Source organism: Nansenia antarctica (genome assembly GCF_963989245.1).
Source record: "Nansenia antarctica genome assembly, chromosome: 17".
Classification (NCBI taxonomy): domain Eukaryota; kingdom Metazoa; phylum Chordata; class Actinopteri; order Argentiniformes; family Microstomatidae; genus Nansenia; species Nansenia antarctica.
Window position 1 is genome coordinate 21,095,896 of NC_137687.1, and position 13,889 is coordinate 21,109,784.

At 44.6% G+C, this 13,889-nt stretch overlaps 1 protein-coding gene across 1 annotated transcript in view; it reads right to left on the minus strand.

Annotated features, from left to right (window-relative positions):
- wrap53 (WD repeat containing, antisense to TP53) overlaps positions 1-10,903 on the minus strand; it is an 11,399-nt gene extending 496 nt beyond the window's left edge. The window contains exons 1-11 of the mRNA XM_080547654.1: positions 10,765-10,903; positions 9,240-9,720; positions 6,140-6,281; positions 5,884-5,979; positions 5,214-5,322; positions 4,189-4,277; positions 2,332-2,555; positions 1,516-1,727; positions 1,178-1,281; positions 613-756; positions 1-386 (exon numbers count right to left, since the gene is read on the minus strand). The exon at positions 1-386 is cut by the window's left edge and continues 496 nt beyond it. Of these exons, the coding sequence (XP_080403780.1) occupies positions 164-386; positions 613-756; positions 1,178-1,281; positions 1,516-1,727; positions 2,332-2,555; positions 4,189-4,277; positions 5,214-5,322; positions 5,884-5,979; positions 6,140-6,281; positions 9,240-9,522 (1,626 nt within the window). The 5' untranslated portion in view covers positions 9,523-9,720; positions 10,765-10,903 and the 3' untranslated portion in view covers positions 1-163. The remainder of the gene's footprint in view (positions 387-612; positions 757-1,177; positions 1,282-1,515; positions 1,728-2,331; positions 2,556-4,188; positions 4,278-5,213; positions 5,323-5,883; positions 5,980-6,139; positions 6,282-9,239; positions 9,721-10,764) is intronic.
- Between the last annotated feature and the right edge of the window lie 2,986 nt (positions 10,904-13,889).

Consider the following 13,889-nt stretch of genomic DNA (forward strand, 5'->3'; position numbering starts at 1 on the left):
CCGACTCAACTAAATACATCCATTGCTGTACTTCCTGGATAAGTACATAAGTACTCTCACTATCATACACAACATTCTCCTAGAGGCAGTTGAAGTTCAATTTGGTTCAGTCCAGAGAAGGGGGAAGGGGGGTGGGGGTTGGTTGGTCATAGTGTGACTTGGCTTAGTTCTCCAGCACTGGTTCTGGTGGATCCCGGTCCCCCTCGATGGCTGGGCTCAGCGGGCCGGCCCACCAGACGGTCAGGGCTTTATCGTTTCGGAGGTCTGCTGTCGACATCACGGTGTCACCCTCCGAGTCGGAGCCCGAGTCTCCCTCGCTGTCCCCCGGCGAAGCGAACTGGCGCTGCCCGCTGGACGACACCAGCAACGGCATGAAGGGGTGAACGCTGGAGAGGGAGGGGCAGAGAAACATAATGAAAATTAATGAGTTATTGGAAAATGGAAAATGGAAAACAGGATTAAAAACTGACGTCTGAATCCTCAGCCAGCTTGTGCTCTTTATAGGAGTGTACATGTTCATAATAATAATAATAATAATAAGGCCCTATCACCCCAGGTCCGGAGCTTGGTCCTGGTGGTCTTGAGGGTGGTTTTCATGCAATCTGGTTGTACCTGATGCCATTGGTGCAGTCCCCGTGAGCCTGGAACTGGAGCTGTGGCTGCAGTAGCTGCTCATTGCCATCGGGGGACGCTGTGAGAGTGTCCCACACTGACACCACTCCCTCTGTACCCCCACTCAGGATGTACCGGCCAGACCTGGACACACAGATACCAAGAGACAGTTGGCACCACAGGACTGGAGTCACGCATAGTAAGGTGATCCAACGGTTTCTCTAGGGTAGTCATACGTCGATGGACCACGGAGATAACAAGGGTCTGTCCGTGTCCGTTTCATTTTTTTTTTTACAGACAAACAAACAGTTCAAATGACTTTCCACAGTCCGCTTAGCTGATTAAAAACAACGTTTCGTATCGAGTTGCTAGGTTGCATTGTTCAGTTGCTAGGTTTGTCATTCCCAAATTCCACAGATCAAATGGGATAGTCATTTCATGCGTTCTGATCTGTTTTCTGATAGTCTGGTGTACCGGGGCCTAAGGGGTGGAAGATGGATCGATTAGCTAAGAAGCAGATTCAGGATTCAGTGTCTCCGGGGGGTTAAGAGGTTCGTAGACTTACGGATCCAGGTCGAAGTAGATGCGCTGGTTGGTGGCCACGCTCCTCTTCAGAGAGAACAGAACCTTGCCAGTGTCTCTCAAGTCCCAGCACAGAATCTCTGGGTCCTACAAAACACACACCACCATCAGTCTAACTTCACTAGATTACACAGTATGTGGCAACACTACACTAACAGCAAGTATCTATACAGTCGACAGATGTTATGTAGGTGTTTTAATGTGTACGCGGGTGTTTGAGAGAATGTGTACGCGGGTGTGTGTGTGTGTGTGTGTGTGTGTGAGTGGGTGTGTGGGTGTGTGGGTGTGTGTGTGGGTGTGTGGGTGTGTGCGCGCGCTGACCTTGCGTCCGCCTGTGTACAGGTAGTGTCCGTCGGGGGAGAAGAGCAGGTGTGTGAGGCCTCCGTGGTGTCTGGTGGGCAGCAGGGCCAGCTGGGAGCCGTCCTGGCAGGAGTAGAGGCCCGCGTTGCGAGAGTAGGAGCCACAGGCGTACACAGACTCCACGGGGCTGAAGGCGATGCAGGAGATGATGCCACCCTGACCCTGCTTCCTCACTGGGGAGGGGAGATGAACATGGACCAGAGAGGGTTACATTAACACATACAGGACTCTATCTGTTTAGCCTGCTGATATGCAGGATAACAAACACATAACATCAATATACAGGACCTGAAAAATAGCAACGTTATTATTGTTACAAAACTGACATGGGAAGGCGTACCTTCATCCATAGAGCAGTTAAATTATGGAATGCAAGCTCACTAACATGCTGTTGTTCTAACCTATTCATGTTGATAACGTCAATTGTGATTTTGGTGATTTTGGCTGGATATGGTTACATGAAACGTAGGGATTTTAAATTAATTTTATTTCTATGTTGTATTTTGTTGTATTATAGTGTATTATTATTGTATTGTATTATACTGTAATGTATTGATTTTGTGTGGACCCCACTAATAGTAGCCATAATAACTAATGGGGATCCAAATAAACAAACAAACAAAACCATAAAATGTCTAGTGTTTGATAAACAAGTGCACTTATAAACCAATTAAGTAATTAACATACTCTTACCTATGGTGTCAAAGTACTGTACTCTTACCTATGGTGTCAAAGTACTGTACTCTTACCTATAGTGTCAAAGTACTGTACTCTTACCTATGGTGGGCCTCTCCTCACAGTCTCGTCCAGGCCTGTCCGTGTAGAACACCCTGACCATCTTATCGAAGCCACAGTAGAGCTGGGAGCCGTCAGGAGAGAAACACAGGGAGTGGGCAGCGGTCAGTTCATCCAGGTGGTTATAGGGTCTAAAACTAGCCCGCATGTCCCCGTAGAACGCATCCCAGATGTGCACGGGATTGTCACGACTGCTACTGGCAATGCTGAGGAGGAACGGAGGGGGAGAGAGAGAAAGAAAGAAAGAAAGAAAAAGAAAGGGGTGTACAATCATCTTGCATCAGTGTTTGTGCCAATCACATGTGGACTCCTCAGTGACTCCGGCCTGGCAGTCTGGACTGCTGCTGAGCGCTCGTTTGGCCAGGCACGTCCCTCAGCCCTCGGTCCCGGAAACAAAAAAGTGACGTTGTTGCTTCAGGTTTTTTTTTTCTGAGCATCAGATATGCCTTTCTCAACGATATAATTGTGGCTTTTGTGAACAAACGCTGGAAATCACTGCAGCTCAATTAACGAGAGGAAATTAGCCCTGCTGCTGCATTCTGCTTACAGCCCTGTGTGTCTGCCCCTGCTCAGGGAAATATCCAATTATAATGCTACACTGCAGTCGGTCTGGAGCCCTGCCCAGAACATCATACAAAAGGAGCCACACCAGTGACCATTCTTCACTCTCTACAGGAGGGCCGCAACCACATGGCTTTTGGCAGGAAGAAGAGAGAAGGATAGAGAGAGAGGGAAAGGCATTAACAGAAGCACTTCAAGGGGAAGGGGAAGAAGAAAAAAATGACCCTACGACTCCCACAGACACTCCAGCGACACGCACTCAAAACACCACAACACGGCTAATCTCCTCTAATCAAACCTCAGAACCGTCCTCAGACAGCCCATCCTGCCGACTTTCTATTTGTCCACCTGTGAGCTCGACTTGGCCGTGGAAACGTCTAAAGAACATTCCAGGCCGTGTGACGTCTTCTCCGCTGTGGGCTCGGCCGAGCCGTCGGGACGTCTGAGTGAAGATGGAGGTTAGTGGTCTTGGCACGGAGTGTTGGCTCCGACCAGCACCCTCACCCTGGCTAAACCCGCGCCTTTCAGGCTGGGACCGACCTCTGGAGTGGTTCATAATGACGTCCTCGTGGTGTTTATGCTCTCGTCCTCCGGCCCCTGACCCATCTGTCTTTCTTCTCACCCAGTCGAGGTTGCTCGCTTCACAGGGTGAGCCAGCGCCCACGCTGGGCCCGATCAGAGGAAACCACTTGGAGCTGCGCACTGTTGGTAACAAGGCCTCGTTAGCAGCCCTCTATCACCGTCACCCGTAACAACGGCATTCTCCACGGTAACGGTTGGCCGCCATTGATCTCAGCCTGTCTCGGCATATATAGACGATGTCATAATTACAGGGTTTTTTGCGCAGGCCAGAAACTCTGCCAGAAAAACACACCCACACACGCACGCACGCGCAGGCACACACACACACACACACACACAGTGGAAGCGACAATAAAAGAAGACCAAAAGTCTGGAAGCCGTGCAGCACTTAAAAAGCATTTGGAGGACTGTTAGGGGTGAATCATCCATCAAACACCCCCGAGGAGGTTCAATGGAAGAGAGAGGGCAACGGTTTCCAAATAATGAGCAGAAATAACAACGCTTTTATGCACTGTGCGCAGACTGGCAAACAGCTCGAAAGAATACGAAAAAAACACCAAGTGTTCAAGGACTGTCTCCAACACACACAACGTCTGACTCACTCTCCACTCCTGGAGGCCTCTGGGCTCCTACAGTACTGGATGCAGCTCCAGAGCTTTTTAGTGGTACTATGTCACATCACATGACTGAACTCACAAGCAGGAGTCTGGGTCCACTGAGCTCATCTTGGGGTACCAGCAGTAGTCATAGATGGTGTCCCCCTCAGCCATCCTCAGCACCGGACTCTGCCAGGGAGAGGAGGAGGTTAGGAGGTGGGGGGGACATGGAGAGGAGGAGGTCAGGAGGTGGAGGAGACATGGAGAGGAGGAGGTTAGGGAGACATGGAGAGGAGGAGGTTAGGAGGTGGGGGGGACATGGAGAGGAGGAGGTTAGGGAGACATGGAGAGGAGGAGGTTAGGGAGACATGGAGAGGAGGAGGTTAGGGAGACATGGAGAGGAGGAGGTTAGGGAGACATGGAGAGGAGGAGGTTAGGGAGACATGGAGAGGAGGAGGTTAGGGAGACATGGAGAGGAGGAGGTTAGGGAGACATGGAGAGGAGGAGGTTAGGGAGACATGGAGAGGAGGAGGTTAGGGGGACATGGAGAGGAGGAGGTTAGGGAGACATGGAGAGGAGGTTAGGAGGTGGGGGGGACATGGAGAGGAGGAGGTTAGGAGGTGGGGGGACATGGAGAGGAGGAGGTTAGGGAGACATGGAGAGGAGGAGGTTAGGAGGTGTGGGAGATATGGAGAGGAGGTTAGGGAGACATGGAGAGGAGGAGGTTAGGGAGACATGGAGAGGAGGAGGTCAGGAGGTGGAGGAGACATGGAGAGGAGGAGGTTAGGGAGACATGGAGAGGAGGAGGTTAGGGAGACATGGAGAGGAGGAGGTTAGGGAGACATGGAGAGGAGGAGGTTAGGGAGACATGGAGAGGAGGAGGTTAGGAGGTGTGGGAGATATGGAGAGGAGGTTAGGGAGACATGGAGAGGAGGAGGTTAGGGAGACATGGAGAGGAGGAGGTTAGGAGGTGGGGGGACATGGAGAGGAGGAGGTTAGGAGGTGGGGGAGACATATGCAGGTGAGGGCAAGTCTACCCACTATTAAAGGGGAAGACTGCTCGCTTTGGCGTCCATGGCCATTGGCTATATGATATGATTGACAGGTGTGTAAGAACAGGCGTACCATCTCAGAGAGCAGGTCCCAGCTGTAGCTGTAGATCTCCGGTGGGAGGTTGTACACACGCAGCTTGTTGTCCGCACTGTTGGTCAGGATGCACGAGCCATCTGGAGCCCTGGGGAAATAACACAGAGTGGCACGGTACAGAGAGGCTGGAGTGTACAATTCCATTTCTATGGTTGTACAGTATCAACGTTTCTATGGTTGTACAGTATCAATGTTTCTATGGTTGTACAGTATCAACGTTTCTATGGTTGTACAGTATCAATGTTTCTATGGTTGTACAGTATCAATGTTTCTATGGTTGTACAGTATCAACGTTTCTATGGTTGTACAGTATCAATGTTTCTATGGTTGTACAGTATCAATGTTTCTATGGTTGTACAGTATCAACGTTTCTATGGTTGTACAGTATCAACATTTCTATGGTTGTACAGTATCAATGTTTCTATGGTTGTACAGTATCAATGTTTCTATGGCTGTACAGTATCAATGTTTCTATGGCTGTACAGTATCAATGTTTCTATGGTTGTACAGTATCAATGTTTCTATGGTTGTACAGTATCAACGTTTCTATGGTTGTACAGTATCAATGTTTTTAATGGCACAGGGATGCTGATAGAACGGACGATACAGCAATACAATGGACCAGGACAGAGTGTTTCAGGTTAGTTACCATTTGCAGCCCTTGAGGTAGTTCTCAGGTACACGGGAGTACTCAGCCCAGGAACCAGTCAGCGTCTGGGGGGTCTGGCTGAAATCTAGGCCCAGGCTACAGCCATGGAAGGAGTTAAGAGTAGGCCTCAGTGCATGAAAGACATGGGCGATAACACTAACAACTACTTCAATAAAATACTTAAATAAAATACTTTTCAAATATGTAGGCCTACCTCAGATATTTCAATTAAAAAATCTTCCCATCCTCTATTTACCTCTGTCCTCCACTGGGGCTGTCAGCTGGAGTGTTGCTCTCCTGATCCCCCTCTTCTCCTCCTTCTTCTACTTCTCCTCCTTCTTCTACTTCTCCTCCTTCTTCTTCTCCTCCTCCTCTTAGCTCACCTTGCTGGTTGGAATCTGTCAGAAATCCAGATTAGATAAAGACATTAGCACAGTTAGAAGTCTGCCACCAGTCAGTGCAGCAACATGTGGGTTGAAGTTCCAAACAACAACATCTTAATATAATAATAATATAACCCCCCCCCCCCCCCCCCATGAATGGTTTGTTGAATCGCAAATTGCATTTCATTTTCTGAAATATGCAGCCCACAAAAAACGGACCAATTGCTTTATTTGGGTTTCTGTGTTAGTAGGGTCATCAGAGGCCCAAATGTACAGAAAGCTCTGAAAACTTGAGAGTTTTTCATAATATGGGACCTGAGGCAGCTTCCAGAGACAGAAAGGCGAAAATAGATTCAACCTCGAACACCTCTGGCAGTAACATGTTTGTATGCAAACCGAGTGTCGGGTAGGAAACTTTTAAAAACTTTTAGAAAGCGTTTTTTTTTTAGAACCAAAACAGCATTCGCAATTTTCTCTGATCACTTATCGCTTATTATAGCCTATTTCAATATTTAAAGTACCAATAGTATCACTTTCGGTACCGGTACCGTTTTAAAAAGTATCGGTTTGGCACCGGTATCGGATAAAACCCAAACGATACCCAACCCTACTGATCGCTACCGATTAAACATCGGAGCCTCCTTGAGGAGGCAAGTACAGGGAGGAATCCATCTGTTGGACGATTGATACTAGGGATGCACCGAAATGAAAATTCTTGGCCGAGGCCGAAGCCGAATTTAAGGAAACACTTGGCCGAATACCGAATACCGAATGTGTATCGGCAGTTTTTAATTTTATCATTGCATAAACTAAATACATTTTGCTTTTTATTCATGCTTCTCAAAGAAAGAAATTGAGATTGAAAAAAAATAACTTTTATTGAACATTCCAGCAGACATCAGTCTATACCAACAAAGCACAGTGTAGCCCAGCTACTAACGTGAGCTATGAGCATTTCAATAAATAAGTCCATTTAATAAATAAGCATCATTTCATGGTTATGTACACGGTTATTAACATTGTTATAAGTTTATAATGTGTACTTGTTTACAAACTCTAATGTGAGTTCGCTCATTGGTTATATGTCATTCATTCATTTCTTTATTTCATTGGTCCATCTGGAAGAGCTAGCCAATGAAATGTATGCTGAGAGAGAGGGGGCGGGACTTTGTACTAATAGCGTTAGGTTGCGTGTCAGAATGTTTGAGGACCTCGTCGAGGAAGTAAGACTTGTGTATGCTGTGTGTATTAACAATTCGGGAATCAACGAACAGTTATTCTTTTGGATGTTGGTGCACATTGAAGCTACCAGAGAATTGGAAGTCGAGAGACCAAGCCAAAGGAAAGCTCTCCGTTGGACAACGGAGACCGTTTCCAATCGCCTGGGGTAACTCGAGACCGTCCATTGAATCTTCGCGTCAGTGTACTTCAATCATTCTCCTGCGCTCGTGGGAGAGCGCTGTACCTCATCCCCTCATCTCTGCCTCTTTTTACACCATCTTTCAAACCCCTCGTTTACCTACGAGTTCCCCACGAGGTTACGTGAGTACTGAACCACGCACAAGCTTTTGTTTGGGCTCGTGTGGACGAGTGAAGTGGCCATAACAGTTTCAAGGCCCCCCGCTCACAAGCACCGTCAGCTGCAACGGTAACACTGGTTAATGGACTGAGTTACAGAGTGCGTGTGTGTGTGTGTGTGGGCCCACCTTTTTATTTTACTGAATGATATATTGTACAATTGTGAATCCTTTGAGTTGACTTTGAGTTTATTGGAAACATTACATTTATTTCCTTGAAAGGAATTGGAATAGGCTTTGAGCCTATATTTGGTTATGTGATATTGTGATATTGTCTGTTGACATTGTATTGTGAATATTGTCTATTGACTTTGTATAACATTATAATTGACTACCAATACTTTAAATTTAGCATTTAGTAAATAAATATATACCCTTTGGTATTTGATTTTAAAGCCACTGTGTTGTGTCATAAACAGGTAATAGGCAATTCATATTCAGATGATTAAAACATAAATACATTAAAAGGATTAAAAAGGAAGTCCTATTTAAAATACTTCCACATAGTTAATGGAGGCACTGATCGTCATAATTTGAATAGTTTATTATTACAGGTAATACCGCCACTTATTTAAAATAGAACTCAGGCCCCGCCCATATGGCAGGGGTTACAACAATAAATAAAATAAATCAGTCAAATTAAATGTTTTTGTTTTCCCTGAATAGCTGCTGAAAGAAAATCTTTCATCAATGTAGGCCGAAGCTTTATTCATGACTTGTGTTAACAAGAATGATGTGCCATGATAATATTATTACAAAATACTTTGGAAGATTGCAAGTTAACTAATTAGGTGAACTCTCTTTAAAGAGATGCTACAGGATTTTGATAATTCTGTATGTTGTGGCTTAAGTATTGATGTCCGTATGGTTCAATGACATAGTGTTACGGCTGGGCCTTCACACACCCTCCCCCGCCCCCACAGCTCGAGCACAGCGTGCTCTCCGCCGCAGCTGAGGCTTGTCCCCGCTAATTAGATCTTCAGCCAAACCTGCACACCTGTCTCCACTCCCAATCAACCCTCTGTCTCCACTCCCAATCAACCCTCTGTCTACATCTACCCTGGACTTCCCTTCACTCATCGTCAGTTCTTCCCTAAGAATGACCTGGCAAGTATCATCAAAACACGCCCACTATTCGGTGGTAAACATTCGGTGTTTTCACACATTCGGCCGAATACCGAATGTGCTTTATTTTGCGATATTCGGCCGAATACATTCGGTGGCCGAATGTTCGGTGCAGAAAATCACTCATGGGTTTCCAGGTCACCGAGGAAATTGAGGACAGAGGAAACAATGAGAGGACAGATGTTCTAAGTATTGAGAAAAGGCTAGAGATCAGGTTAGGCACCAGTGAGAAAGGGCTAGAGATCAGGTTAGGCACCAGTGAGTACATCACCTTCATCTTGAATCAGCAGGGCCACGTCCACAGGAACCCCTCCTGCCTGCTCTGTGGGTTCTCCATGTGCGTCAGGCAGCTCCAGGCTGACAGCCAGCTCCTCTGCACCCAGCCTGGGCTGTTTGGCAGCTGGGGGGCACTCCTCTTCCAGAGACCCCCCCAGTCCACAACTCTCACCCTGATTTACAGGTGGTACAGATGGAGGAGGCTCACTGTCTGCCTCTGCATCTTGCACCACACCTGCAACACCTCCGTTTTCACCACTCTCTACCGGACCAGACATCTTCCTCTATCTCTCTCTCTCTTTCCTCTTTCTGTCCCTCTGTTCTCACTCTTCTTGCCCCTGGTGTAACAGGTGTGTATCCAGCAGTGTCCTGAGTCAGACGGTGATGAGGTAGGTGCTACTGGGGTACTGCTTCTTCCTGCAGTGTTGCTGTCTGGGTCTGACGGAGGACGGGGACATCACAGCCTCCACTGGACACTAGGACACAGCACACGGTGGGGTTAGGAGACAGGACGAGACGGGGCTGAAATCACATGAGAATGACAAGACGACACTGAGAGCTCGTTTCCACGTTATCTCATGGTCCTGATCGGATGTGTCTCCACAATTCAACAATCCCACCTGTCAGTATTCATTCAGCACAAGTTCAACGTTGATGTACAGTACAGGCCAAAAGTTTGGACACACCTCTCATTCAATGCGTTTCCTTTATTTTCATGACTATTTGGTACATTGTAGATTCTCACTGAAGGCATCAAAACTATGAATGAACACATAGGAATTATGTATTTAACAATAAAGTGTGAAATAACTCTAAATATGTCTTATATTTTAGATTCCTCAAAGTAGCCACCCTTTGCTTTTTTGTTGTTAATAAAATATATAATAATAATATTAAATATAATGTGTGTTAATATGTTATTATATATATATTTAATATTAATATTATATATTTTATTAACAACAACAAAAATATATTTTATTAACAACAAAAAAGCAAAGGGTGGCTACTTTGAGGAATCTAAAATATAAGACATATTTAGAGTTATTTCACACTTTTTTGTTAAGTACATCATTCCACATGTGTTCATTCATAGTTTTGATGCCTTCAGTGAGAATCTACAATGTAAATAGTCATGAAAATAAAGGAAACACATTGAATGAGAAGGTGTGTCCAAACTTTTGGCCTGTACTGTAGCTAGTATCAACAAACCCTACAACTAGCCTGGCAGGAGTTGACCTCACAACACCTATCAAATACTTAACCCCATTCACTCAACTTTAATCATGTCAGTGTAATAAACAGACATAGTATTAAATAATAGTACATGAGAGGTAGCATATATGTGAGGTATTAGCTCGCTACACACGGTGTTGACCCAGTGTGAAGCATCACATTAGCATAGCTAGCTACTAGCATCACATTAGCATAGCTAGCTGCTAGCTACTACTGACATGGTCTGCCTCTCTGGTAGTGTTACAAGCTTCTGCGTGTCTCGGTCAAAGTCAGTGTTTAGTTACCCTTCGCTTCGGTCAAACTGGTCCTCCGACTGCAGCGTGAGACTCTTCTGTTTAGCACCGTTATATGATATATAGTTATATATTATATTATATATATTATGAGCACGTTCACATGTCGCTAGGCACGAGTGGCTTTGTAAACACAGGAGGCTGCCATGATGCTTTCACAGCCTATCGCGATACTTGTGTAAGAAAATAAATTCATGTTCATATAACTGGCGGGTTCGAGTCATATCACCAAATGTCCACAAGAGGGAGGGAGACACCACGAGTTGCCTTGGTCACTTTGCTCAATTGACCTGAAACGTGTTGATTGAAATTGCCCTAACATGATGACCAGTCTCAGTTAACCCATTCCTTACCCATTACCTTTCTCAAAGTCCTCAGCTTCCGAGCTTATTGCTCTGTCTTTCCTCCTTTGACCTTCATGCAATTTGATAACGTTGATGATGTTACTGGCATGGCTTTAACCCTGTTTCATTGCTGCCAGCAGCTATATTTATGGTAATATTTAATGGGCTACTGTAGTACTATTTCTATTTTCTGGGCATTATTGATCGTTTGCTCTAGGGAAATTAGGTTATAACATAGTTAGTCAGTACTAAAGCGAATTCAAAAGTATTTAGTCAAGTTGTTATGGTGGTGGTATGTGTCCCTATATCACATGGTGGTATCTCACACAAGGATTACATTTCACACATAAAATACTCACAGTGAAATAAATGGATAAATGCATTTTTATTTATTTTTTTGTTCTCTCCAAACAAACAAAAGCCAAACTATGTACATATCCTGACATTGTTCAAATGCATTTGTTTTGTTATGTTATCTCTAAAACATTCAAAGTGTAAGCGATGGAGCTGAGCTGACTGGTTAAGTGGGAGAATTTTAGGAAATTATAATGTCAAGATTGATTTATCAGAATGCACAATTTGGCTCGCCAATCTCTTTTGAACTTCAGTGTATCTGACATTTTGGCAGCTGAAGACTTGATGACAAACCCAAGGAGATACACTGATCCTCCAAACAAATAACCACCAACAAAGACTACCCAAAGAATCCTTTGGAAATGTTTAACAATTGCTCAAAATTACACTTACTCAGATAGTACAGAAAAATTACTACAGTAAAAAAACACAGCACACTGCAAAGCGTTTTCATCACAATATATCAGAATTATTACAGATTCCCAAATCTGCTCTGAAGAATACATGCAACTGCTGCTCATGAACACTGTACTGTACAATGGAGGCACCGATGATAATCTGTCTTTTAGAATCAAGAGTATGAAATGAACACTATTTCTCACTGTCTAACAGGGTCTAAAACAGGGCTAAGAAACACCATCTATCCTGGCGTACAGTATACCTTCCTTTGGTTCACTGACCTTGTGTTGCAAAATTAGCACATTAGCCTACTAGTAATCAATACATCCTGTTTATCAATTGATAACAAAGAATCCAATGGCAGCAAATTGACTGTACAAGTCCAAAGTCACCTTCCAGAAAAAGAAAACAATAACAACAAAACATGTACAAGTCGTTAATGTAGTACAGTCTTGGAACTAACTGGCCTTCTACTAACCACAGCCAACATGCAAGCACTTCCTGTATCTAACGACTACAAACCAAGTTGTTCCTCTAGCCAACAGACACAGATTCTAACCTTCAGTAAGGGACCATACTAGCACTGCTCAGCTGGCAGTAACAGGTATCATAGCCCACCTCATCTGGCATTCTTCATTTGGGAGTAAACATTCCATGACATTATGGCCATTTGTCATGTTTGGTATAGACCTATAGACAGGAAAGCCAAGAATACGACAGTTTTAACACTCCTTTCCCAGTCAGCTTAGCTCCAGACAGTTCATGCCCCAGTCACCCTACACATACAGCTACATGTACAAGCATTTAAAACTAGCAATCTGAACAGTCACCCTTAAAAGGCAAACCACCACCATCATCACCATCATCATCATGTATTGCCTACAGTTTTGTTTTGTTGCCAACATGTGCGATATAAACTGGACAGATTAATATTGTACTGTTTATATGCTAAAAGATAATATAAACAACAGTTTCGCTGTCCAGTAGAACATTCCCTCTCTCCACCAATCAAAAGCAAGACCTTGTGGCGCTTGCTTTCCAATCGTCTGTTCTGTTTAATGAACCTTTTGAGTTTGCCATCTAAGGCAGATCTGTACAGTTAAGGCATGTCAAACAGAAAAACAAAAAAACATAACCATTAGAACAAGAAACAAGTTAACATTATTTACAAAGCAGCCAATGCTCAAGTGTGTTGTATTGGGCCTTGCTGCTTGTGTGTTTAGGTGTGTTTGAAATCCAAACACACCTAAATGTGTGAATGTGTGTTGACGAAGGCTCTATGTGTGCATGAATGTGGCTCTGGAAAAGAGCTGTTTGAGTTTGAGTGAGTGCGTGTATGTGTTTGAGATTCTGACAGAAACTAGCTACATTAGTATACATGTGTGTAAAGCTCTAAGTTGTGTGTGTGTGTGTGTGTGTGTGTGTGTGTGTGTGTTATACAAGAGGTTCTGTTCTCTACTGTTCCAATTCCTCTGCTAATACAGCTGCTGTGGTCCCTACTCAGAGTCAAAGAGAGGTCTGTACAGCAGTCAGTTTCACCCTGCTGTTAGGTAGTGAGCCAGCTGTGTCTGTCATCTTCCTCAACCTCGATGAAGGTGACAGGGTGACTAGAGATGAGTCGGTAGACGACGTGACAAGCCTGTCAATTACTGGCTTCGCTTCCTTGTCCATGTCTCACATCCATAATGTACTGCTGTCCATCCCCTCGAAACAAAGTGGTCGGGGGTGAAAGAAGGATGTGGGAATATAGAGAGGAAGAACGTAAGAAAGGTGAAAAAGTGACATGGTTGAAGACACCCCTCTTCCTGTACAGCAGAGAGCAGCTTGGAACAGTGGGAGTCCTGTTGAAAAAATTACAATGAAAAAGAAAGAGCAGACTTAAATGTGCTATTTGGTAACAACATAAGATACTCTACTACACATTCACTTCGAAGGACCTCAAAAATACATTCTAATGAAATTCAGAGATGTCATACTGTACACATTTAAAATCAGACTCATCTTACCAACAAGATGTTT